At 41.5% G+C, this 26,066-nt stretch overlaps 4 protein-coding genes across 6 annotated transcripts in view; 2 read left to right on the top strand and 2 right to left on the bottom strand.

Annotated features, from left to right (window-relative positions):
• Positions 1–1,415, bottom strand: part of wizb (WIZ zinc finger b) — a 29,535-nt gene extending 28,120 nt beyond the window's left edge. For 2 of the 3 annotated variants that reach the window (XM_013912123.1, XM_005738059.2), the window contains exons 1-2: positions 738–1,415; positions 22–208 (exon numbers count right to left, since the gene is read on the bottom strand). In XM_013912123.1, coding sequence (XP_013767577.1) covers positions 22–129 — 108 coding nt within the window. In that variant the 5' untranslated portion in view covers positions 130–208; positions 738–1,415. The remainder of the gene's footprint in view (positions 1–21; positions 209–737) is intronic. The other variant, XM_013912124.1, reaches the window with a different exon arrangement.
• Positions 1,416–3,313: 1,898 nt separating this feature from the next.
• LOC102206867 (N-acetylmuramoyl-L-alanine amidase-like) lies at positions 3,314–8,523 on the bottom strand. Its single transcript, XM_005738058.1, has 5 exons — positions 8,413–8,523; positions 6,616–7,443; positions 6,264–6,474; positions 5,894–6,188; positions 3,314–4,659 (listed from the first exon to the last, which is right to left on the bottom strand). Exons 1-5 carry the CDS (start codon positions 8,477–8,479, stop codon positions 4,645–4,647), a joined length of 1,416 nt encoding a protein of 471 aa, XP_005738115.1. The 5' UTR covers positions 8,480–8,523; the 3' UTR covers positions 3,314–4,644.
• Positions 8,524–9,503: 980 nt separating this feature from the next.
• Positions 9,504–11,936, top strand: LOC102206590 (trafficking protein particle complex subunit 5-like). The gene is made up of 3 exons (XM_005738057.2): positions 9,504–9,604; positions 10,366–10,638; positions 10,712–11,936. The coding sequence occupies exons 2-3, from the start codon at positions 10,369–10,371 to the stop codon at positions 11,006–11,008; spliced, it is 567 nt and encodes a 188-aa protein (XP_005738114.1). The 5' UTR covers positions 9,504–9,604; positions 10,366–10,368; the 3' UTR covers positions 11,009–11,936.
• A 2,574-nt stretch (positions 11,937–14,510) lies between these two features.
• mcoln1b (mucolipin TRP cation channel 1b) lies at positions 14,511–25,605 on the top strand. Its single transcript, XM_005738056.1, has 13 exons — positions 14,511–14,729; positions 16,404–16,651; positions 16,819–16,980; positions 18,562–18,718; positions 19,134–19,215; positions 19,324–19,420; positions 19,530–19,629; positions 19,726–19,832; positions 22,907–23,056; positions 23,192–23,293; positions 23,403–23,525; positions 24,046–24,252; positions 24,586–25,605. The coding sequence occupies exons 1-13, from the start codon at positions 14,687–14,689 to the stop codon at positions 24,718–24,720; spliced, it is 1,713 nt and encodes a 570-aa protein (XP_005738113.1). The 5' UTR covers positions 14,511–14,686; the 3' UTR covers positions 24,721–25,605.
• Positions 25,606–26,066: the final 461 nt, after the last annotated feature.

The following is a 26,066-nucleotide window of genomic DNA, read 5'->3' as shown; positions in this document are numbered from 1 at the left end:
ATATATATATTGATGCCTTACCTCTAAGGTGCTGTTGAGGAAAGTTGGGGTGACGGGGTTTTGTGCTGAGTCGATGGGTGCGGGCCCATAGCTGGTCCCTGGGGTTAGGGGTTCCCCTTCTGGCTCCATGGTCCCCCCCACCCCCCAGAGAACAGTATGGAGTCCCACTAGTAAACAGCCTGCCTACATCGTGCAGCCTCCTCTCCTTCTGGAAAACATTCACACATGAACTCGCACTGAAGTTTTTCCGTGATGGAAAACTTTCCTGGAGCTAATTGCACGGAGAATGATTTTTAAACCAGCATAAAACACACCATGTATCAGCCTCATTTAATGGCTTAATCTGGAGAATCTGTCGTGGTTCAGCTGTCTTGTGTATTTTCTCTTTAAAAAAAATTTGGCAGCTGCAGCTTTCGGACTGTCTGACCTATTTTCACAATATGTCTGGTTTTAAAGAATGAAACGGAGCGCTCGAATGGTTACATAAATAAGTGGCCTTTATATTCAGGCCCTTGTCCTCACTGCTGCCCCTCTAGAAAAAAAAAGACAGGAAAATGCCCGGGCACATCAAGGTGTCCCACGGGTTGGCCTCTGTCGCTTCAGAGGACGTGGCTCTTATCGATCCGGTCGCTGTCAGGTGATTTGGAACAGCAACGCATCCGTGCACGTTGCCTTTGAAACCCAGACGCCCATAAACTGCAGGTTTTTTTAGGGTTTTTTTTAGTGCAAATACTCACTGAAATCGGCCTGGTTTGCGGATCGCAGGGAAAGGCTGCCTCTTTAAGCACCGTTCGTCATACTTTGAGGACGGAGCTGAAGCTTTACGCACCGCGACGATGCTGGCAAGAAGCTTTGACTGCTCCCATGGAGGAACTTGCTCTTTTTAATCGGCGCTCGGGTGTTTTGCAGGGATCCCTTGGAGATGCCAGGCAGAGGACTCCATGTTATTTGGCTTGCAGGCACGCCACGGCTGCGTACGTAAACGTCAGCGGGGAGGGTGACGAGAAGAGTTTCGAGTAACCCACCGGAGGCAAGTTTACTATGTCAAACTTTTACGAGTGCTTCGATCGCAGGCTCATTTCTCTAATTCTGTGCGTATTTATGTGGCGGACACTTTATTCACAGCGATCAAATCATGGTGACTCTGTTTTTTTTCTCGGAGGGAAATGCACGCGTGAGCAGCGTAAGCACGCCACAGTAATAATATTTCTTTAAATGCGTTTTATTTTGTGTAAATAGGTATACTATAAATAAAGGTTATGCGGTATCTGCGTACATTTGTCAACACCTATGTGGCTCGCCATAGTAACGCTGTTGTGAATGACATATTTGCGTATCATAATATGTAATAACACTGTGATAGTAACACCTGAACAATGTTTGTCGGTTACTTTGTGTATCAAAATCCCCCAAATGCTAAACAAAATCAATATACGCCTTTCCGATTGTTATATGTCGTCAACCTGCGCCCCCTGTTGGTCACACCTATCTGTAAATATCCATATCTCGTTGCATATACATGTAAAAAATTGTAAGGCCGGATTTATGTCAGGATAGGGGGCAAACAGAAGGGGGAAAGTGATGATTATGAGTTACTAAATAGTGGAAAAGGGGCATTAAGTAAGCTAATGCTTCTTCCTGCTCCTTTTTGAACATGTTATTTATTATGATTATGATCATTATGTTTTGTTTTGTTTCTCTTTGTTCTTGTATTGTTTGAACATTTTCAAAATAAGGCTACAATATGTAATTTTTCAGAAACTGTGGGTCAGTTTCTCCAAATTCTCTGCACGAAATGAACGAAGGTCACTGCTTTGATAAGTTATTTTGCATCTCATGCAAAAATACGTTCCATCAAATCGTTTCCTTCCACAAAACCAATACACACAGCTATGAAAAACTGACATCTTGCTGATGGATTTAAAACACTACCGTCAGAAGTGGTCAGTAAAGGCTTCTTGAGGCCATGTTACACACACACACACACACACACACACACACACACAGAGAGAGAGAGAGAGAGAGAGAAAGCTCTTCAGCTGAACTGACAAAAAAATAAAAAAGCAAATTGCCTGCCACTGTCTGTGTTCCTGCTGCTCCATCTTCTTGCCTAACACCTGGATGAGTCACTTAAGATTCCTTTTGTATTCTGACACATACTGAAATGTTCTTCCGATTGACTTTGCATAAATGCAGAATGAGTAATTGGAAATCTGCATTTTGAAGCCCAGTGTTCCTAGGTGAACAGAGCGTGCTAAATGATGCAATTTGAGTTTGCAAAACTGTGATTTAGAAAGATATTTGAGTAAGACCAACAGAAAAGGGCAATTTGGAATCGTCAATACGTGAGCTCAGTGTTTTCAGCACTGTGTGCATGATTTCATTTGTTAAAATAAGCAAAACTGCTGTAGTTAAACATCAAAGCAAAGGCATACTTTCAAAAAATACATTTTTCTGATTAATTAATATGTACATCACTTAAATGATGCAGCTGGTGAAGGTGTTTTTTAAGTACCTTGTACACTTATGAGCAGTTTGGGAATTTCCTCAGTGATATATAACACTGTAATAACCACTGCTAATACATTTTTAGTTAATTACACTTTACTGTACAGAACGGTGTCACTGCTTATTTTGTCATTTTGTAATGAATAATTATATTCTGGTCTGCCAGTCGTTAGTTATGATTAGTAGTATCTTTGTTACAGGTTTATATATGAGTTATAAACTGTGTTGCGTGTTGCATCATAGATGATATGAGACAATGACATCTGTACACATACCACTTTATACACTGTGTTCTGTGTTTGGTTAATGATTACAAATGTTATTATCTGTTTTGTATATTACTGATCAGTGAGACTGACCTTACTGTAAATTCATTGTGTTTTGATTCAGTGGACGAATTCCAATCTGAACACAACTGCTTTTGTGACTAAACAGGACACAAACTGCAGTCCCCAGTGTTGTAATGTATGGCGGTCCCAGTACCCCTGCCTACTTATACATAGCATATGACAATAATTTCCTACAAGACAACTGTTACCAGTAAGTAAGCCCTAATATTTATGTTGTTGTTAATGTCAGTTTACCCTTTAGTAATAACGGTTATTATAATGTATTGCCAAAGAAATGATGTAAGTAGTACCTTAAAGTTTCAAATAATTGAAATTTAGTATAGTCAGTGTATCATCTGAAAATGTATAATGAAACAACTGAAAAGTGAAGTACTAAGGTAAAGTACTGTGAAAGTATATAAGCTGAGTAAAGTATTCAGATTTTTTTTTATGAAAGTAAAGTTTTGTTTCTTTAATTCAGTTTCTATAACACATAGTATATCATTATTGCCAAAATAAAACCCACAAGTATACAGTCATGTGACACACTCCATCTCATGGAAATCAATGCTTCGCTGTATAGTTGAAAAAGCAAAGTCTTGATCGTTTTAGAAACAGAAACAGGATAGATAAAAGTGACAGTCAAAAGAAAGAAACATCAAACAACCTGAAGTATTTCCATGATTCCAGTAAGTATATTTTTTAAAATACCATCATCAGTCAGCTCCACATTCAGGTATTCCAGCCCAGGGTCCTGTTATTGCAAACTTCTTATATAAACTGTTGACATTGCCGGTCTGCCGTCCTTTTTGCTGTTGAAGTGTTTGCTGTTGCCACATCAAGCTCTGAAGAGACCTTCAGCAAAGCATTTGACTTTAATGTGAGTTTAATGAGGCATTTTATTCAGATATCACCACATTATTTCAAATGACTAATTTCACTGTTAAAAAAGAAAAAAAAATGGCTTGCCTGGGAAAAAAGAAACAAAAAGGAGTCTTCACGACAACCCCAAAATGTCATCAGAGGACTTCCTCTTGTAAGTGTTGATGTCAAAGTCCATGTTTCTAAAATTCTGCCTGCATGGAAAGCATGCAAAGACGGAGAGAATGGCTTTGTATGCCAAAACTAGCCTGAGGGAAAGGCTCAGATTTCTGGCCAGAGCAAGTTGGTAGAGGCTTTGCATGCTCTCATGTAACATACAGGCAAAGAGGAGAGCAGCTTCTGGTCATTGATTCAATTATGTGAAAAGTCTGAAAGTTAAACCAGAAATGGAAGTTTAAGCAGAAGAGGGATCTTTAGGACACTGGTGAATCCACCGTGGAATGGCTCAAAAAGAAGAAATGGAGGGTTGTGAAATAGCCCAAGATCTGAATCCCACTGAAATCTTGTGGGGGATTCGGAATGGGCAATACATGCAAGAAAAGCCGCAAACATGTTGCAACAGAAGGAATTTCACATGGAGAAGCGGTCAGAAATTTCAAGCAATGTCAGCAGCCAGAGAACACTTATGCAAATCAGCTGTAATACATGACTTCTGCTGATGTCACGTAGAAGAATATCAAAAACTAACTGAAGAAAAATCTTTCTTAACAACAGTCTCTGTTTCAGGAAGAATTTTTTTTAAAAGCCAGCAGTTTGCATTGGATGTACTTCATCATCATATTAATCGCTCTTCTGATGGAATCCCAAAAAAAGGTACTTACTTAATGCAACGCATGCCACAGAGTGAAAAAGAAATGACAACAAAGCAGCCCATAAAAATAAGTCTAATATTTGTTGTGTGATGTTCTGGTGTATCCCAGCCTCTTTATTTCTGGACATCCTAAGAAAAAGAACAAAAGAAAAGAAAGTAAGTCATATAAGAAGGCCGAAAAGAGTGGAGCATTTGCAGAAATAAAAGTAGGGCTGCAACAGGTCTTTAAAGACTCTGTATTTCACCACATTCATGCTTTCATCAATTCTGACCTGTTCCTACAGCCTCGAATCACCCACATAGCATGATGCTGCCACCCTATGCTCTGCCATAAAGGCTCGATGAATAAAATGAAACAGTCGACCTTCACTCAGGTTGCACCGTCTTCACAAAGAACTTCTGAAGGTTCCTTCTCTTTGAGTAACCAGGTGGGAGGGGGTTTCTCACCTCCCTGACTAGGAGCTACATCAGGAAAAGTTGCGGATCCAAAAACCTGCGCAATTATTTTAATGCTGCTATTTAAAATCCTTAACTTGAGCTTCACAGCATCACAGTTTTATTACCTACATGCTGCAGAGAGTGTCCTTCCATCTAGACAGAAATTGCATGGTGAGGGTCACCTTCTTTGATTTCTCAAGTGCATTTAACATGATTCAGCCACTGCTACTGACTGCAGTTTGTGAGATTAGATACGGCTCTGCCTGATTTGGCGATGTGCAGTGCGGGAGCCCCTCTGGGGACTACACTTTCTCCGTTCCTGTTCACCTTGTACACCTCAGACGCTTTCCATAACTCTGGGTCATGCCACCTATAGAAAGACTCTGACAGTTCTGCAGTGGTTGGATGTGTCATTGATGGGAAGGCGGAGGAGTAGGAAGCACTAGTGGATTATTTTTGTGGAACGTTCTGGGAGAACTCGTCTACTTCTGAAGGTGAATAAGACCAGAGAGATTTGATCGACTTCAGATTAAAGAAAAAGTGCTGCGCAGTGATGAGTCACGTTAATGACCCACAATGGCAACAATTTGGAGTATCACATCAGGAATAGTTTTAATATACATGTGGGGAAATAGGCATTCTAACTTATAATGCTCTAAATGCTTACTAAGGCATTATCAGAGGACAATCACTGAGTTAAACAAGCTGCATAGCAACCCATCTAATGTCTGATAACACATTTCATTAGCTGATATATATACAACAACCCCTTAGTAACCCTAGAAGAAAGACTAGATTACCATCAAAGTTTTTTTAGTAGTGATGTAAGGATCTGTCTAAACATTTTCAATTAGTTAGCACATTGTGGTGAAAAACGCCACACACACACACACACACACACACACACTTCAAAATTCCTACATACCCCAAAATGTTTCCAGGTCTTGATCTCACTGTACAGAGCATCTCCTGGGCAAGCGGTGTTCACCATCTGTCTGTGGCCCCTCAGGGTAAAAGTGGGTATGAGTCGCCCGCCAATGATAGCACAGCTTGCCAGCTGGTCTCTCACCAGCTCCATGGCGTGCTGAGAGGGCAGAATGCTGCTGTAGTCTCCAATGAAGGAAACGCCGTAGCCGACAGAGTTGTAGCCGAGGGTGTGGGCTCCTTGCCAGTACCATCCTCGGCCCTCGTAGATGTTCCCGTCGGAGCCCGCAACGAAGCTTTTGGAGAGGACAGAGACTCTTAGACGGTGTGAGCTGGTTGCGAAGATGTCACGTGTGAAAACGTCTACGTACCTGTATCCGATGTCATCCCAGCCTCTGTCCTCCTGATGAAAACGCTGCATGGAGCGCATGTCTGCAGAGCACTGCTCAAAGGTCAGACAGGGCTGGCTGGGCGTGCTAGTGTGGTGGATGAACATGAAGGAGAGAGGCAGCGAGAGGTTGGTGGGTGTTCCTATGTACGGCTTTGCACCCCACATACACCGAGGAACGATGGGTGGGCAATCTGAAACAGATCAGAGTTTGTTACATGTGACGTTATGCTCGTATTTTGATGGATCTTCTTAACTTTCTTATGTACTGGTCACAGACCACACTGCTGTTCTAAAACCTTTCACTTGGTCTGTGTTTTAAGTTTTATGCTCACCCATGTACATATGGACAAACTCCTTCATCCCCTCCTTCACCTCTCTCATCAGCACCTTCTTCTCCTTCCTCTCCATATCTGACTGTCCTGTCAGACTCTGCTGCAGCTGTACAGATTTCACCACCTGTCTGGCCAGCAGCAGCGGGACAACCAACTGTCTGAAGTTCTCCCTGCGGCGTCGGCTGATGAGGCGTGGGGCGGTGTCCAGTCCTTTACCCTCCAGCTGGTGGCAGTAGTACTCTGTCAGCAGACTGCTGAGCTTGAGAGGATGTCTGGATTTGTCAGAAACCTCCAACCCCAGCACGACGCCATCCATGCCTCCATTGACTTGAGCGGTGGTGAGCAGGGAGGGGCTGTCCGAGAGGGTGAACACTTGAGGAGAGCTTAGGTTGTCCCAGCAGCCGTCGGGTCCCAGACGCCGCGTCACAGTTGGACTCTGCCTGAGGGAAAGGCCCAGATCTCTGGCCAGAGCAAGTAGGTAGAGACCTCGAACGCGTCCTCGAGTCTTGGCAAGTAAACCGGCCTCGATGCCCAGGAGGAGCGGTCTGAGGGCAACAGTGGTACCATCAGGAGTTAGGACCACCCCTTCCTCTTTGGCGTCTTCTGTCACCCTGTGATGCACAGCTTTTCTAATGTAATCTGAAAGGTTAGCAGCCAGTTCAGGCACTCCAGAGAGATCACTGAAAAGGAAGTACTGAATAAACGGGTCATTGACCTCAGCTGCCCGCCGCAGCCTCTTCAACACAGCTAGCGGCTCTGACCCAGGGTCCTCATCTTCCACCTGCTTTACTGCACTGATGAAGTCTTCCATCCGATATGAAAATGAAGCTGAAGAGAAGAAAAGAAAAATTGTCATTCAAACTAAAGCCCATCATTTCTCCCCCATACAAACCTTCCTTTGTTTCTAAGTTTAAACACAAACTGATTTAACCAAAGGAGACGTGGCGAGGAGAACAGCGGCACTAAAAGACTTTGACTGAAGAAAGGCAAATATTGCCTGCAGTGTTTTTATTATGCTCAACAAGTGGGAAGTAAAGTGGCCAGCCAACTGTTCCAGCAGTTGTCTCGATGATTAAATGAAACCAACAGTTGGAGGAAAAAGCCACAGAAATCTTTTTTCAGCATAATCAGAAGTGACTTTAGGCCAAGCTACAGCTGACATTTCTCCCCCTATCAGGCTGAGAACGATTTTGCCCATTTCTTGGTCTCAGATGTGAAAAAGAAGAGTCAGAAAAAAAGTCTTACACAAAGCCATTTCCAAAAATACTTTTTTTTGTCTTTTCTTTTCTTTTTTGATTGGTTGGTTGGTTGGTTTTTAGGGCAGATTTTTCTTACTTCAGCAAGAACATGTCAAACCACATCCTGCATGTGTTACAGCAGCACGGTTCGGTAGGAAAAACCGTCCCGGTGCGACTAAACTGGCCTGCACGCGCCCCAGACCTGTCACCCTCCAAAAAGCAAATGAATCACGGTAAAAACAGCAAACATGACAAAGGGGGCCCCAGCCTGTTGGGCAGCTGAAATCTTTATTTTGGCAAGAATGAAAAAAGATTTTGTTATCAAAATGATAAAAGCTGATCGCCTCCTTGGAAATGTATGTTTTCTATTTGCATAAGATTAGAATCGAGTCCTTAAACTGAAAGAAGTTTGGACCGGTAGACACGCAAGTAGAGCGAGGAATTAGTCAACAAGGGAAAGAAAGAAAGAAAGAAAATGAAAGCAAATACAGTTTCTTGATCTGAATACATGCATACAATCGAGCTCATAAAACAGGTGAAAACAGTGAAGCAACCCTACCCTCCACACACGTGCTGACCAACAGCACCAGAAAGACCAGGCTCAGCTTCCAGCAGACTCTGTCCATCTTGAGATGTGAACACCTTCAGCTCCGCACTTCCAATGTGTCTGCCTTAATGGCTCTCTTATTTATCACATGCAGTAAAGGGAGTGGTTATGTAACAGTTGTACACGCACACACACAAATACACAGAGTAGATAGGCCTCAGTTTAATCTGTTGGTGTGGCCGTCTGAGCAATGTGGGAAACTGGCACCTGCAATATAAGCAGCACGAAGTGGTTTGTCCTCAGTGGTCAAGGTCTTTCCGTGTACCTCACAGTGATCCACTTGGACATTTTCGAGAATTTCTCAAGTTCTGTAATAAATCTCAGTCATCTCGTTTTGCGTGCCGCAGCTTCTGGAAATAACAGCAGACTGCAGAAGAGTGTTCACTACAGTACAAATCACTGGGAGTCCACTGTGAGGCAATACACATGTTCATGTTAGTGTGGAGAAAACACACAGCGCTGGGCTGCAAAACTGTGGAAGTCCCCCCCAAAAATATGAATCACGTGTGTTCTCAGCAGCAGCCGCAGAAATGTACAACAAAGATCTTCATGTTCACTGAGGTTTATATGGTGACACGATCATTGCTGGAAATCATGTCACAGTACATGTGCACGCACTGCAGAAAGTCAAGAGAAAAAGTTTCAGACTGGTTTTTGCAACTGTGCCATGATTACAAGAACAGGAAGTGGAGGTCCAAGTGTAAAGTCCAGTGCAGAAAGTCTGGGATGCAGATAATAAAGGTCAGTGATGTAAATAAAAAAGATCTTCTAAAAGCAGAAACGAGAAGGACATGGTGGAGTCAGTAAGACCAGAGTAATTATTTAAAATTAACTGTGCTAATAGTAATATTATTATTATTAGTAATGATAATAATAATAGCTGTGAAAAATTAGGTTATGTTTTCGGGGGGAAAGGGAGACGTCAATATGGTTATGGTCGTTAATGCCAGATGAAGATGGCTTGTTAAAAAAAAAAATAGGCAAAAAGTAAGGAAAGCAGGGTGCAGTGTGTTGTTGCACTAAAGAGTCCGGCCACTAGATGGCGGTATGCGATTTAACTGTTGGTAATGTTGAGCTGTCAAAGCAGGAAGAAGACGGAGAGGAGGAAGAAAAACTGATCATCAGCTGATTTAGCTCTGACAAGGTGCGTTTATGTTACACAGACGTCCCTGAAAATGAGTAAACCTGCTACAGAATATTATACTCTCTGTGTAAAAGCGTAGCTTTTCATTCCTGCTGTTTTATGTGTAAGATAATCTTTATCGGTAGTGCCGGCTAACAGTTGTAGCGCGATGGCTAACAGCCAGTATTGATCAGCTGTCGTGTCTGTAGAAACTCAGCAAGTCCATTGTGTTTGCAAAAAGCTTGTAACGTGTGTCTGTGTGGTGAAGTCATACCTGGAATTACATTTTTTAATGAGAGGTCTGTGAGTCTGCGGTCACACATTTATTCCCATGTTATTAGTGCCTCCTTTTTGTAAATGTTTAGCATATCAGTATATAAAAGCTAAATTAGCACCCCTGCGGTTCACTAATGTATATTGCCTTTACTGAACATCGCAAATTGTATTCGCATGAAAGGCTAGTCTCTAATATTTGACACAATAAACTTGTTTCACTACTTGAGGGAAAGCACACCAGGCTATGAAAGAGGAGATACTGGAAGCTGGTGATGTGCAACCAAAAAGTAATCAAATGACAGAAGAGCGATAGCACACTACGCTCAAATATAAATGCTAGCAACTTGTGCAAGCGATGTCTGATGGTCTACATAGATTCAACACAAAAGTATAAAGCCTTTGCCGGTTCTCCACTAGCTGTCATGAAAGTGCGCTCCATAATCTTGCCAAAACAAAACGTCTGCATCAGAACATGTAAACCACTGACTGCCATTACTCCCCAACAGAAAATGGACACCCGTTTCACTCGAGGGAAATCCAACATCCTTGAGCGCCCTCTGACCCGACCCAAGACTGAAGTCAGTCTGAGCGCCTTTGCGCTCCTGTTCTCCGAGATGGTACAGTACTGTCAGAGCCGCGTGTACTCCGTGTCGGAGCTGCAGACACGCCTGGCAGATATGGGCCAGAGCGTGGGAGCCAGCATGCTGGATGTGTTGGTGCTGAGGGAGAAGAACGGGAAGAGGGAGACCAAAGTGTTGAACATGCTCCTCTTTGTCAAGGTGAGCAAATGTAATCACACGCATGAGTAACCCTTTTTTATTTTCAAACTCTTAACAGTCATCTTGCTTTTAGGTTAATGTGTGGAAGTCCTTGTTTGGAAAGGAAGCTGACAAGCTGGAGCAGGCCAACGATGATGACAAGACGTACTACATCATAGAGAAAGAGCCGCTTATTAATGCGTACATCTCCGTGCCCAAGGAGAACAGCAGCTTGAACTGCGCCGCCTTCACCGCGGGCATCGTGGAGGCCATCCTCACACACAGTGGCTTTCCCGCAAAGGTCACTGCCCACTGGCACAAAGGCACCACGCTGATGATAAAGTTTAACGAGTCAGTTATAGCCAGGGACAAGGCTTTGGATGGCAGATAAGAAAGATCGGAGGGGGGGAGTTGTTATGTAAATCTGTACAGGATGAGGAGAAATCACGGAGGCCCAGGCTGGTGTTTGTATCTGAAGTGTCTCCTTGTGGTAATTGATGAGACAGGGTGACAATATAAATGGATCACTGTGCTGTACTGAGCCTCATGAGCAGAAAATATGCACCTACATGGTTTTGTGGATCATCTCCTTCCTGTTTTGCCTCCTGATGTGGTTTTATTTTGTAGTTTTTCTTTTGTCACATATTTGCAACAGACAAAAGTTTAAAGCGTAAACAGTAGTAGCATAAACTTTCATGCCACAATGGTCACAGGAATGTAAAAAAATTAAACAAAACATTGGGGCTCTATTTGACAGCCCTTTTTACACCATTTTTAAAAATATTTGATTATTATTGTTTTAGTCTACAAGCTGGCTACAGGAGGCCAACAAAGTAGAGTACCCCTGGTTATGATAATATTAAATCATAACCAACAATGAATCACCACATGACTTGTTTTTAGGGACAAAATATTTTAAGGAGACAGGTTCAAGGTTTTCCCTGCAACCCTGAGCTGGATAAGTGGGATCAAGTGGATGTATGAGTCCATGGTTTGTTTTCTATTTCATTCCAGCTCAGCCTCAGCTTTTGTTTTGTTTGTTTTTTAAATGCATTCATAATCTGGGGCTAGTAATTCTGTGCTAACAACGCAACCACCAGGCTACATCTTACAAATCTATACATTTCTTGGGCCCAGAAATTTTGCGGTGCTAAGCTGAGTTGTTTTTCTTTAAACAGCATCTGTGGAAAAGAGGAAGTAGTTTAGTGTTATTTAAAATACATTTTTGTATTTAGTGTCTTGTCATCGAGTCATTATGTAACACAAAGATGTTTACATGTTGCAAATAAAAACTGGAAGGTTGTGGTTGTTTTTGATGACATGGCTGCTTTTAAGCGAACAAAAGCTGCTTAGCTTATACTAACACAAACATATTTAAAACATGCGCTGAATATTATAATTTATATTATGTCCAGAGGACATATTTGTTACACTGAGGGAAATAAATATGGTCATTTCCAGGTCTGACTGTAATGTCTATAGCAATAACTAACATTGGGTTTATTTCATTTTTTTAAATAACAACAAATCGCAGCACTAGTGAATGTTAGTGTGTGAAGAAAGCTCCCCATTTACATGAACTAATTCAAATCTTCACGATAGATATGATTCAACCCACTGCAGCGCAGAACCTTTAATATCTACAGTGTGTTCTAATTTCTAGTAAAATATTGTGTTCAACGGTATTAAACGCTGCACTGAGGTCTATCAGGACTATGATAGGCTCTGAAACCCGAATGAATCTCTTAAAATAAACCATTCCTCTGCAGATGGTGAGTTAGCTGAATGACCATTTTACAACTCTGTAGTTTCAGCCTGGGAGCACATTCTGTTCCTAGAGCCCACCAGTAAGCAGGCTTAGGCGTGACTCCTACAACCACACAGCCCTGATGTATCTGACAGAAGCCATAATTAACCTGAAATGGATAGAGACTCATGGGAAATTGTGTTCCAAATAAGCCATGCGGCATTAAATGCTACTGAGGAAAGCTCCGAGTATAGGTTTACAACTCATGCATTTGTGTCCCTTAATAAAAATATGAGAAGTATAAGTAAGAAGAGGAAATTGTGGTTGTTTGATTTAGTTTGGTTCTGGTGTTACCCAATATAACAAAGACATTTTGAATGCGGAAATCAGAAGTTGTGGTTGTGTGAATAGAGCTAGCATCCCTTTTGTTTCAGCCTGTATGCTAAAATAAGCTAACAGTCTGCTGACTGCTTCATATACAGACATGAGTGATATCTCTATACAGTGGCTTGCAAAAGTATTCGGCCCCCTTGAACTTTTCCACATTTTGTCACATTACAGCCACAAACATGAATCAATTTTATTGGGATTCCACGTGAAAGACCAACACAAAGTGGTGTACACGTGAGAAGTGGAACAAAAATCATACATGATTCCGAACATTTTTTTACAAATCAATAACTGCAAAGTGGGGTGTGTGTAATTATTCAGCCCCCTGAGTCAATACTTTGTAGAACCACCTTTTGCTGCAATTACAGCTGCTAGCCTTTTAGGGTCTGTCTCTACCAGCTTTGCACATCTACAGACTGAAATCTTTGCCCATTCTTCTTTGCAAAACAGCTCCAGCTCAGTCAGATTAGATGGACAGCGTTTGTGAACAGCAGTTTTCAGATCTTGCCACAGATTCTCGATTGGATTTAGAGCTGGACTTTGACGGGGCCATTCTAACACATGGATATGTTTTCTTTTATACCATTCCATTGTTGCCCTGGCTTTATGTTTAGGGTCGTCGTGCTGCTGGAAGGTGAACCTCCGGCCCAGTCTCAAGTCTTTTGCAGACTCCAAGAGGTTTTCTTCCAAGATTGCCCTGTATTTGGCTCCATCCATCTTCCCATCAACTCTGACCAGCTTCCCTGTCCCTGCTGAAGAGAAGCACCCCCAGAGCATGATGCTGCCACCACCATATTTGACAGTGGGGATGGTGTGTTCAGAGTGATGTGCAGTGTTAGTTTTCCGCCATACATAGCGTTTTGCATTTTGGCCAAAAAGTTCCATTTTGGTCTCATCTGACCAGAGCACCTTCTTCCACATGTTTGCTGTGTCCCCCACATGGCTTGTGGCAAACTGCAAACGGGACGTCTTATGGTTTTCTGTTAACAATGGCTTTCTTCTTGCCACTCTTCCATAAAGGCCAACTTTGTGCAGTGCACGACTAATAGTTGTCCTCTGGACAGATTCCCCCACCTGAGCTGTAGATCTCTGCAGCTCGTCCAGAGTCACCATGGGCCTCTTGGCTGCATTTCTGATCAGCGCTCTCTTTGTTCGGCCTGTGAGTTTAGGTGGACGGCCTTGTCTTGGTAGGTTTTCAGTTGTGCCATACTCCTTCCATTTCTGAATGATCGCTTGAACAGTGCTCCGTGGGATGATCAAGGCTTGGGAAATCTTTTTGTAGCCTAAGCCTGCTTTGAATTTCTCAATAACGTTATCCCTGACCTGTGTGGTGTGTTCTTTGGGCTTCATGGTGTTGTTGCTCTTAGATAACCTCTGAGGCCTTCTTATTCTTCTTCTTTCATGTTTAACGGCAGCTTGCATCCAAAAATGTTGCATTACTGCCATCTCCTGGCTTTTAATCTTGCTTCACTCCTGAATCCTCAGATCCTCTTTATGAGACCAGTATTTCTCAAAAAGCGAAAAAACTCTTTCCCTTCACCATGACTTAACTTATTAACTACTTGCGCAAACGTAAGTTCTCTTCAATAAACAATAATTATTTTATCTTAAGTCTTAATTAATAAAACTGTCATAAAACATAAAACAAAACAAAAAATGAGTAATAACCGGAACATTAGCTCAACATTTGCCCTGAATTTAGTCTTCCCAGCAGCAATAGCTTACAGGCTAGGCATTAGTCACATGATGGAGTCACGTGGTCATAAGGAAGCGGCGATGTGTTTACCTATGTGTCATCCGCAGACTGCGACAGCAATCGTCTTTTATTTTACGATGTAAACAAATAATATGACCCCGCGTCTGCTCTCTACTCGCTTTTTATGAGTGTGATGTACCCTTCCGCTGCTCCTGTGCGAACGTGAACGCATCACCATGGCATCTTCTAGTTACACCTGCATCCAAGACAGCGCCACAGGTTTGGCAACATTCAGTCCTCTCTTTTATTATCTCTCTTCACCTGTATTACTCTTTGTACCACGGATTGGTACGCATTCATTTGCTAGCATCATATTACGTTATTTTATTTTTCATGTATTTGTTTATTTATTTATTTTTAAAGAGGCGGGTCCATCTGTGAAAATTTGCTAAGGTGTGATATCGAACAATGAAAGAAACACGTCCGCTCCGTGTATTTATTCACAGGTGACTCGAGGCTCAAAGGATCATTCCGCCGATTTTGGACATTTAAAGTTTTGTTTTGTTTTTTTTGTTTTTTTGAAAATAAACGCTTTAAAGGTTTCCGCTTTGACATCTACAACCGGTGGTTCTTAAAATCATCACAGTTAGCGAGCCCAAGATGACGTCATCGAATAGCATGGACAGTTCAGCCATGTTTGTTTTGATGATAATCACATAAAAATCTTTCTACAGTCAAGCAATTTATAAAATTCTATTAAGAGACCCAGCAGGATAATTCGATTTTTTTTAAAATCTTATTTCGACTTTGGGGGAATTGCCATTCAGATACAGTATAAATACTGCCTGTCTGTCAGTCTAGTTGAGAACATGCAGTTGCAATCAGGAGAAGACTGCTGACTTGACAGGCTTCCCTCTATGCCAGCAGGATGAGCCACAGACAGCTATTTTTGCTGTTCACAGAATGCATGTTGATAAAAGTTGAGGAAGGAAAATAAAATGTCCACAAGCAACAGGGGTGACTGCAACCTTGAGAAAAGTCAATTCAAGGACTTGGCAGAGAACGGAGCTGCGAGTGTCACGTTCCTGATGTCAGACCGCTCCTGAACCAGAGATAATGTCAGAAGAGCTTACCTGGGGCACAGAACCCAAGTTGTTTGAAGTCTAGTGTGACATTTCCACAGTCTGTGGTGACTTGGGGTGCCATGTCATCTGCTGGAGTGGAGCACTTCATGCTTCTGACTGCCAAGCTTTATGGAGATGCCAATTTCCTTTTCTAGCAGGGTGCCAGTGGGTCCAAAACTACTACCAAATGGCATTTAGATACGTGCTTAATTAGCAAACCAATTCACCTGATCTGAAGGCCGCACAGAATCTGTGAGGTACTGTTTAGACGGAGATGAGAAACACTTGACCCCAAACACAGACGAGCTGAAGGCAACTACCAAAGCAACCTGAGCTGCAGTGACACGTCAGCAGTGTCAAAAGCTGATCGCCTCCATGCCACAGTAATTCATTATGAAGAACCAAAGCAGGATTCATTGTATAAATAAACATGCTTTTCAGAACCTGGGCTTTTATCTGTTGTAAACTCTTTTTTATTTAATGATTTTATGTAATATAATCATTAAGATACTGGATTTTTGTTTTTCAGGAGCTACAAGTGGTAATCTTGGATCATGCTTGGATCATTTTTGAGCATTTACACATTTAAACATGAAAGTTATCAGCCAGCGTTAGCTTGGTTATACTAAGCTGTGAAATTGCACCACATACAGGCAGGGAGACCAGCTAACACTGCTAAGTAACAGAATTAAAGACACTCTCCAACCACTTTTCCAGGATAAAAGGGGTTAATTCATATTGTCACTTGTTAGTAACCCAGCAATGTATAATGTCTTGAGTACCTCTTTAATGCTGAGCTTCTTTCCAAAATGAATGGTTTTATTAACAGAGAAGGACAAGCTGCTCTCCTCTGTATCAGGCTATGGCTCCCAGGATCTTCTTGGAAGTGGCAGCTCCCGCCCTCCTACCCTGGTGGGCTCCAAGCTCCTCCAGCAGGAGGAAGAAGGAGAGGAGGAGGCCCTGAGGAGGAAACTCAAGTATTTCTTCATGAGCCCTTGTGACAAGTATCATGCAAAGGGGCGCAAGCCTTTCAAACTTGGCCTGCAGCTGCTGAAAATCATCATTGTGACTGTGCAGGTGGATACAGCTCTTTGATTTAACATGAATACTCTGTAGGCTCAGAATGCAAATACCCGATCATGTCCTGTGTTTTATTCTAACTGTGCAGCGACTGCTTCTCTGCATTTGCCTGAGTGTTTCAGCTCATTTGTCTTGTGCCTGTGCTCTCTGGCTCTGTCTATTAGTTGGTGATGTTTGGACTGAGTAACCAGATGGTTGTGACGTTTCAAGAGGAAAACACAGCGGCATTCAAGCACCTTTTCCTGAAGGGCTACAAGGACAAGAATCCCCACGCTGTCCACACACAGATGGAGATGTACAGGCACATCAACTTTGCCATAGAGCAGGTAGCCTGCTAATAACCATTTTAAGAGACATTTTGAGATCTCTTGATTTATTATTATGACCAGAATTTTGTTTAATATGATTTTTTTAATGATTTTTTTAAGCCATGCATACATTAGATATGCTTGATATTAATAAGTGTTTTTTCATGGTATTATTACTTACAATGGACCCTAATACACTGTTGTAACACTGACTGCAGATTTCCACTCCACACAAAAACCCAACAAAACAAAGGTCAATCATAGGCTTGAGGGGAAAACAGGACTACTGCAAAGCTAGCTGAGCTATTATCTTTAGCAGTTGTATTGTTTACAATGTTTACTAGCTTAGCTTAGAATTGAGTGTGTGAATAAGCGCAGAAACACAGACTGCAAATGACGTCTGTTTGTCTGCATTTGCAGACAATGAAGAAGTGGATGTAGTAGTTAGATGGAAAAAGTTGCTGCTGTAGGCTATGCACAGTAACAGATGTGGGTGGGGGGAAGTCAGTCCAATAAAGTATCCCAATATTTTTGACATTGATCACTACAAGAACACCAAATATTGAGATTTTATTAAATACATTAAAATAGTCTACGAGCGAGAAGGCTCATCTCATGCGCCACCATCCTGAGATGTTGTTAGCCAAGAAAACTTACATTAAATGGGCTCAACTGAAAAACCATCCAACACTGAACACACTCAGCTTGTTAAAGCTACCTCCTAATTAAGAGCAAGCTAATGGCTCAGTCACATGACCACAAACAGGAAAGCAACCTCCTTGCATCCATAAAAAAAGCAGCGGCTGCCTGGTGATTGTATAGATTTTTTTTGCATTCTGCAACTGATTGCACAGGTCGCCCAACAGGAGGCAACCTTTCTGCAAACAGTTTCAGTCTTACTTGGACTGACTGCAGTCACTCTCAGAGAGATCATTGAAGGTTTGCAAATAACTGCTGTCTAATTTATAAAAGCAGAAATGTTGCCAACATGTTGCCATCAGTCTGAATGACTCTTTGTCAATGAAAACAACTCAAGTGGGCTTGACTCAACTGGTTGGCAGCTGGTTGTATTGTGGTTATATTCCTGTAGTAAATGTGAATTTCTGTTTATGTAGACAGCAACAGATGCGATTTCAGAGAATTTATCACAGTTATTTGGTGTATTACCAGAAACACTTTGCATGCAATTGCAGATTGAATCTTATGGCAACATTAATGCAGGTTTTAGTGACAGTGCTTGTAATCTCAAATTAAAGTAAAATAACTTCATTGTATTGTGTAAAAAAAGATATTGACAAAGTTCAACTTGGTGATAAATCGTAACATATCTTATTCCATACCAAGCACATAACACAAAGTTAATAAATGTGATAAAAGTGCAATAATATTTTGGGGTGTCTGGTGATTTCCACCTCTAGTAATTGAGACATATTTCTGGAAAGAGATGCCGCTGTCGTGTTGCCATCCTGACTGAACAGCGTTCTTTTTAGTGAGAGCTACATTGTTACTTTCTGAACGTGAAAAGTTTAACATCGCATAAAGAAGACAGATGTTTTCTCGAGCTTAATTCCACCTCTCGGCTTCTCTTTCCCTCTTCAGTACTTGGCTCTACCTCAGATCTCACTGGGACGGTACGCTTATGTGCCGGGTGTCGGCGTTAACGGAAGCGCGCTCTCCCTCTGTCAGAGGTACTTTAGGAGGGGCACCATCGACCCCGTCAATGACACGTTTGACATCGACCCACATGTTGTCACAGGTAGGATAATCCTTCTTTTGATTTTGTTTTTCTTTATGTTTTAAAGTCTACTTGTTTGTTACACGTCTGTCTGCACATTCTTCAAGTGCCAGTATTTCCCTTAAGGAACCAATAGTGTCAGTGAGTCACTGTGTTATTGCTCCAGTGCCCTGCAACTGTGCCCTACTTTTAAAGACTTGAGTCCTGTAATGAAAAACACAGACCTTTTTTTTTTTCCACTTTAGTAGCAAAAATACTGTGTCCGGTCCTGGGAAAGGGGTTATTTGCGCACATCTGCTGATTTGGCAGATGGCTATGGCTAATGCATGATAAATGTAGTGGTAAAAATAAACCGTGGTGTGGCATTCATGTGATATGGAAAAAATCATGTATGACTTAGTTCCTCTTTTGCTATTTCTGATTTTCCTTTTTCCAGATTGTATTGGACTGGACCCACTGACGTACAGCGCTGCTCCAGGAAACAGTGACTACAAGAATTTCACTCTCCTGTTTTACAAGTTAGAGACTCTGTTATGTTTGTGTGTTTTGGTATTAAAGAGGTATTGCTTTTCTTTGCAATGTGAATTCTGCACATTGAATCCTCAGCATGTCTCTTTCCTCCCCAGGCTGATCAATGTCACCATTGACTTCCAGCTGAAGGCCATCAACATTCAGACCATTATAAATAATGAAATCCCGGACTGCTACACCTTTGCTATCACAGTGAGCTCCTCTATGATCTCAAATTCAGTCAACATCCCACAGAATAGAAAAACTAAAAATGTTGTTTTTTACATGCTAATTGTTACATGGTTCATGCTTTTGTCGTCAGATTGTGATGGATAACAGGGCGCACAGCGGTAAAGTTACGATCAGTCTTCAGAACCGTGCCTCCATTAAGGAGTGTAAAGACCCTAATGTGACTGGACGTGGTGAGTGACTGGTGGTTAGGGGTGATATTTATTTACCTGCCGCTTCATTTATTTTAATTGCCTTTGATCCCTTTTATTTCTGTCCTCTTTTTTCAGCCGAGAATTATGCGCAGGAGTTCTTTGATGTGCTGGTGGCCATCGTCTGCGTGCTGTCCTTGCTGCTGTGTGGACGCTCCATCCTCAGAGGCATCCTCCTGCAGCATGTAAGAAAACTGGCCAACAATTTCTGTATTTTTTTGTTTTTGTGATGTTAGCCTATGAAATGTATATTTTGAAATGGATATTGCACATAGCACGACTGACATTGCCTTTTTGAAGCCTTGGGTTTGGCATTTTGGCTGTCTCAATGTTTGCCTCTTTTGGGCGTGAGAACATATAATCTTACTTGGACAGGAGAACAGAGTGATAGGTTATCAGTCAACATTAGCTAGCTTGGATACCAAGATGCATCCATAGACTGCATGGGCCCTTTGCACAGACACAAATACCTGTTAAATAGTGTTCAATGACCTACAAAAGTGGAGCTCAGATAAGGACAGGCTGTTTGTGTATGTAACCGCACAGTAATGCACGACCACCATGAACACAAAAAAGGAAGTGAAGCCTGGTCAAAAGAACCTTCCTGCCAGACTGTCTAGCTTTTTTAATAATGCATACATTAAGTCTTAATACAATTTACAGTACTGAGTCTTGTCTCTTACAGCAAAAGTCTATTTTTATTTATATTTTGCTTTCAAGGAGACAGACTAGTAGTTTTGAGCGATAGTTCTCAAGGATTTCTTTCTTCTTTGGACATCCGCTGATTTTTCACTTCTTTTTAGTTCCGTCCTTGTACCTGGCCATTTTAAGAGTATTTTTTTTTCTTTGTTAAGAAATACTGACCTATGAGAAAGTCACCTAACTCAAGGGATGAGCAGGTGTTGTCTCTGCACACCAAAAAACAGTTTGTTCCAATTTCTTTAGCTGAGTCTATGAAAAATATCACAGTTTTGTGATGAACACAAAACCATATTTTTATATCAACAAGGTGATTCCCAGAGATCTATTAGTGGAAAACGTTCCCTATCTTGGCATGCTGTGCAGTCACCTAAAACACTGAGGAAACTGGACAAGTGGAAGACAAAAAGGGAAGTATCAGGCCTAAAAACCTGTCTACAGCAGCTCAACAGTATCTGAAAATCGTGTCTTAACCTCCTAAGACCTGAACTCTTTCATGGCATGTATTTTCAGTCTCTCTTTGCTATTTGGGCTGATTGGAACCTGATGAATGTAAAAACAAAGAATTACCAGGGGGGTGTTGCCGAGCTGCTAGTTCTGAGAAAAATGAGATTCACATAAGAGGACATTTGCTTTAGATTTTGATAGAACAGTGGCAGTGTCTTTTATCCTGTCTTCCTTCTCTCACCCCAACCGGTCGCAGCAGATGGCCGCCCCTCCCTGAGCCTGGTTCTGCCAGAGGTTTCTTCCTGTTAAAAGGGAGTTTTTCCTTCCCACTGTTGCCAAAGTGCTTGCTCATAGGGGGTCATATGATTGTTGGGTTTTTCTCTGTATCTATGAAGCGCCTTGAGGCGACTTTTGTTGTGATTTGGCGCTATATAAATAAAATTGAATTGAATTGAATAGTGTACTCGTAAGTGGATATCAGGCCGTTGTAGAGCAAAATTTAATACTTTGGTCTAGACAACCCAAAATGTGATATCCGCATATGTGGACGCCAGGTCCTAGGAGGTTACGAAGTATGAAAAAATTCCAGCACAGACCTTCCACAGTACCTGAGAGATGCATCAGGTCTTTTATCCAAATTTGAAAATTTTGGTTCAAATGCTCATCAGTATGTAGAAAGGAGGTCAGGAGAGAGGTACAACAATGAGTCTCTACAACTGTAAAGCATGGTGGAGGCTCTGCCCTGGTTTGGGCTGCATGTCAGCCAGTGATGTTGGATATCTCGTCAAAAACCGATGAAATTACGAACATAGAAAAGTGACATCATCATCATATTTTGATCCGCCATTGTTAAAGCATCTGATTGGCAACAGCTTCATTGTTCAGTATGACAAAGATCCCAAACACGCTGCTAGTGTAGCATACCTGGTCATACATGGTCATACCATTGGCTTATCTACTCTATTTCCATGTATGTTTGCACATGTTTCAATAAAGTTTTGCACCTATTTTACTCACAAAATATAAACCAAAAAAAAGAGGGGTGACTCAAGACTTTAGCACAGTAATGGAAATGGGTGAGATATTTCCAAATTTAGGAGGAAAATATGCTACAGAGACCAAAAGGAGGCTGTAAAAAGTTTCACTTCTCCTCTGATGTCTTTCAAAATGGGACCCCAAGTGGACTGACTGCTTGAAGTTGCAACTTTTGTTGAGCTACTAGTTAAGAGTCTGCATTGCACTCGTATACTTTATGGATAACTTAGCACTTCTCCCTCTCATTCAAATACAATCGCATTGGTTACATTAAAGCCTCAAATCGGAGTCTAAAACCAGTGGGTGAAACACATCTTTCACAGTGTCTGTGGAAGTGAACCCCTTTTACAGTCAGCCTCAAGTGTCATTTGGGGAACTGTAATTTCTTATGGTGTCATATTAACAACCAAATGAGGACACATAAAAAATATTGCCAAGAGCAGATGTCCCTAATATGGCCATCTCAGGTACACAGCACTACCTGTGAGCACATAAGCCCCGCCCACCTGCTGTTAAGATCTTCTGTTTTTCACAGGCAGCCAATCAGAAGAAAGTTGGCTTAAAGGTAGAAGCAAAAAAGTTTCAGTGGATGAACTGAAGTGCTGCAAAGAGACCCAGGATGAGATGAATTGTTCTGAACAGCAAATCGTGCAAAATGAAAACCTCAGAAAAAAAAAAATCAAGCCGCAAATGAGCTTTCAAATCTTTATCATTACATTTCTCAAGGGTGCAGTGTATCAAGTTAGTCATCATGCGTGAAATGTGATTACAGAAGTTCCGATTTTTGCTTGCCACCGTGAAAGATGAGACTGGTCTGCACTGCTCGCTCTGCTGGATTGTCATTTTTCTAAGCGCTTGCCTGGAGGCCGTGGCGCTAATGAGATCACAGCAAAACTTACATCCTGCAATACAAACACTGTTGCCCCCTGATGCCATATATTCAACACATATAATTTCATAATGATAACAGTCACGCAGGCAAAGAGAAGTAGTTAAATGCCTTTCACGGTCTCCTAGTTTTCCGGTTGTGTGTATCACATTTAAAGCCCCATTGATCATCTCCCATCTCCTTACCCAGGAGTACGTGCAGTTTTTCAATCACAAACTGGGCCGCAGCGTGAGCTGGGGAGACAGGATGGAGTTCATCAACGGCTGGTACATTCTGCTCATCGTCAGTGACACGTTCACCATCATCGGCAGCTTCATCAAAATTGGGATAGAGTCCAAGGTAACAAGATGTGAGAGGGTGTGCAGCTTTGTGCACACTGTAAAAGAAGCTTCTTTTTTTATTCACCTACTGAGATGTAAAATTCCCAGTTTTCAGTAAGTTATGATAATTAATGATGTCTTCCTTGTGATGCAGAATCTGTCATCATATGATGTTTGTGGGATCTTGCTGGGAACATCCACTCTGCTGGTGTGGGTGGGAGTCATCCGCTACCTCAGCTTCTTTCAGAAATACAATGTATGTCAAGCACACACACACAAATATGGAAAATATTATTTAACACAATTTTTTTTAATATAATATTTTAAAATGTATTTACAGTTAGTTAATTTGGTTTCTCCCACAGATCCTGATTGTGACTCTAAGAGCTGCTTTTCCCAATGTCATCCGCTTCTGCTGCTGTGCGGCCGCCATTTATTTGGGATATTGCTTCTGTGGCTGGATAGTGCTGGGGCCCTACCATGCAAAGGTAATGCACGGACACACAGCTGTGTCTCTAAGCAGGAGTGAGCAGGCGTGAGTCACTCGGAGCAGAATTGCATGTCAGAGCATCCTAATTATGATAAACTGCCTCCCAGCATGTCATTTTTAGCTATGTATAATTAATGGGAGGAGAAAATTGATAGTTATTAAATATGAATCAGGCAGCATTTTGTTAGGATATTGCTTTTTGCATGCAAGCAAAATAATGTAATCAATTCTGGTGGAAATATATGGAGGGCCAGCTTTCCTGAAATTAAAAACAAAATGAATAAAATGAAATAATTAAATGGATCACAAAATAAATAAATATGCTAATATGTGCATCAAAAATACCGTACATTACCTAATTCAATGAATGTGAAATTAACTGATATTTGCCTTTCACACAGAAACATTCTCTAGAAGTCAATTTTGTAGTCCGTGCCAAAAAGATAAATAAAAACACCGAAAGACTGCAAAACTTTCTTTTTTAAATGATTGTGCTAACTTGGACTCCATGTATCCAGTTTCGCTCCCTGTCCATGGTGTCAGAGTGCCTGTTTTCTCTGATCAATGGAGACGACATGTTTGTAACATTCGCTGAGATGGAGCACAGCAGCACGCTGGTGTGGACCTTCAGCCAGATCTACCTTTACACCTTCATCTCCCTCTTCATCTACATGGTGCTGTCACTCTTCATCGCACTCATCACCGGAGCTTATGACACCATCATGGTACAGTTGCTGCTTTGTTTCTTTATTATACTGTTGGGTGGTGGTTTGAGTGCTTTTTCTAATCATATGAATTGGGTTACAGAAATGCTAAAATCTAAAAACAAAATTTTTTCCCATCAACGTCTCCTCTACTTTGCCAATTTCCCAGTGCCAATCTGCGAAATCAAGATAATGATCGTACTTATTGGTTAATACTGGTAAATGTAATCCGACGTTAATGCAGGATACTTGTGCAGTTATGTATTGATTTATTTTTACCGATAAATACGGGGACTTTATTTAGTAAGTGACAATAGCAGTTTGAAAATTTGCAGCTTTTTTGTCTTCCTGCAGGCCCAAACACAGGAGCAGGCACACATCACAGATCTACATGCATTCATTGCACAGTGCATGGACACGCCCAGTTCTGGCAAGTTCCGTGCACCCGAAGCCTCATCGTGCTCCTTCCTCTGCTGCTGTGAGTGGTGAGGACAGTGACCTAGTAGAAGCACAGAGGGAGTAAGCAGTGTGTACATTGAAGGACATGGGAGTCTTTCTTTCCCTCCATCTTTAAATCTTTTGTCCCCTGCTGACCCTGTTTGAATTTTGCATTTTAATTTGTGCTGGAACGGTAGATTGCACTGAACACTTAAAGGCCCAATTACCTGCTTCAGCTTTTGTACTGTACTGTATGAATAATTTATTGTCTTTCTGACTTGTCAGGTTGGTCAGGCTTTGATGGCTAGAAGCATAATGTCGGTAAACAAAGGCTGGACACCGGGTCTGTCGGGTCAAATTAGGATGCATTTTCGCTTGAATGATCAACCATTTACAGGGTTTTCATGATCATTTTATTGTTCGCATGGCTACTTAGGCAAAAGGATTTTTATACGTCTTGATTATGTAAATATATGTATGTCTTGTGGAATTTAGGCATAAGGGTGAAGTCAGGCAAACTGGAAAAAAAAAAGATTGATCATTAACTGCAGTACATGTGCTTTGGCTAACAGTCAAGGCCATTCTTTCACTCCAGTTCAGTTTGCTTGCTCCTCATCTCCATTGTTCACGTCCTCCTGTGACTGGAAGGAGATGATAGCCGTGTGAGGAAGGACAAGCCCTACGGCCAACCGGCTAGTCATCAATATGTATGAACCGTTTTCGCTATAAGGTGGCAGGTGTAGGTCTGTGCTAATGCACTGCAAGGCAGGGCGTGTGAGGTTAATGTGCTGCCTTACAAACACACAGTAACTACTGAAGATGATAAATAATTTTATGCCTTTTTATGTTAATTGGTAGTAGACCTTTTTCACAGCAGCCTTTTAGCAATGAAATATGTAAATGTAGGCATTGTCTAATGACATCAGTGATTTTTTTTCCCCTTAATACCTGCATTTATGTTTATATTTAATGTCAGAATGGCTGCACTAAAAAAATCTTTAAATTTGTTGTAGCTGTTGGACTAAGAAAAAAATGAAGGAAAAAAATGAAAGAGACTATTCAGTACCCAAATGAATTTTTGATTCCCCTTCCCTCTCTTGTTCTTTTCAGCCAGTGACTTTTAATGGTTTAAAAATACATTCAAATGTTTGATTTAAATGTAGCTTAACCATGTGATCTCACAGGAATTGCTCTGGTTCTGTTTACTGCTACTCTGCTAAGCTAGGCTAATTTTGTTTTTCTTGTAAATGAGAAGAAGTTGGCTAAATTTGCTTTAACTAAGGCAGTTTTGGCTAGTAGCTTTTATAGCTACGTTACAGTCACAAGACTTTGGTTTTAACTGTTCTTGTTCATTTTTACTCTTTCCCCCCTCATTTCTTTCCTAATTACACAGCTGT

This window comes from Pundamilia nyererei, unplaced genomic scaffold (assembly GCF_000239375.1).
Source record: "Pundamilia nyererei isolate P.nyererei 1_Seehausen unplaced genomic scaffold, PunNye1.0 scaffold00081, whole genome shotgun sequence".
NCBI classification, from domain to species: Eukaryota; Metazoa; Chordata; class Actinopteri; order Cichliformes; family Cichlidae; genus Pundamilia; species Pundamilia nyererei.
The sequence above is the reverse complement of the archived record's forward strand: the minus strand, read 5'-3'. Positions and strand labels throughout refer to the sequence as shown.

What these genes read in the sequence shown, in the direction of transcription:
- LOC102206867 (XM_005738058.1), bottom strand. Translation starts at nt 8,479, where the DNA reads ATGGACAGAGTCTGCTGGAAGCTGAGCCTGGTCTTTCTGGTGCTGTTG. An exon ending in GTTTGTCCATATGTACATGG is followed by an intron (nt 6,475 to 6,615) that starts GTGAGCATAAAA and finishes GATCTGTTTCAG; the next exon opens with ATTGCCCACCCATCGTTCCT. An exon ending in TGGGATGACATCGGATACAG is followed by an intron (nt 6,189 to 6,263) that starts GTACGTAGACGT and finishes CCTCTCCAAAAG; the next exon opens with CTTCGTTGCGGGCTCCGACG.
- LOC102206590 (XM_005738057.2), top strand. Translation starts at nt 10,369, where the DNA reads ATGGACACCCGTTTCACTCGAGGGAAATCCAACATCCTTGAGCGCCCT. An exon ending in ACATGCTCCTCTTTGTCAAG is followed by an intron (nt 10,639 to 10,711) that starts GTGAGCAAATGT and finishes TCTTGCTTTTAG; the next exon opens with GTTAATGTGTGGAAGTCCTT.
- mcoln1b (XM_005738056.1), top strand. Translation starts at nt 14,687, where the DNA reads ATGGCATCTTCTAGTTACACCTGCATCCAAGACAGCGCCACAG. An exon ending in TTCACTCTCCTGTTTTACAA is followed by an intron (nt 19,216 to 19,323) that starts GTTAGAGACTCT and finishes TTTCCTCCCCAG; the next exon opens with GCTGATCAATGTCACCATTG. An exon ending in AAATTGGGATAGAGTCCAAG is followed by an intron (nt 23,057 to 23,191) that starts GTAACAAGATGT and finishes CTTGTGATGCAG; the next exon opens with AATCTGTCATCATATGATGT.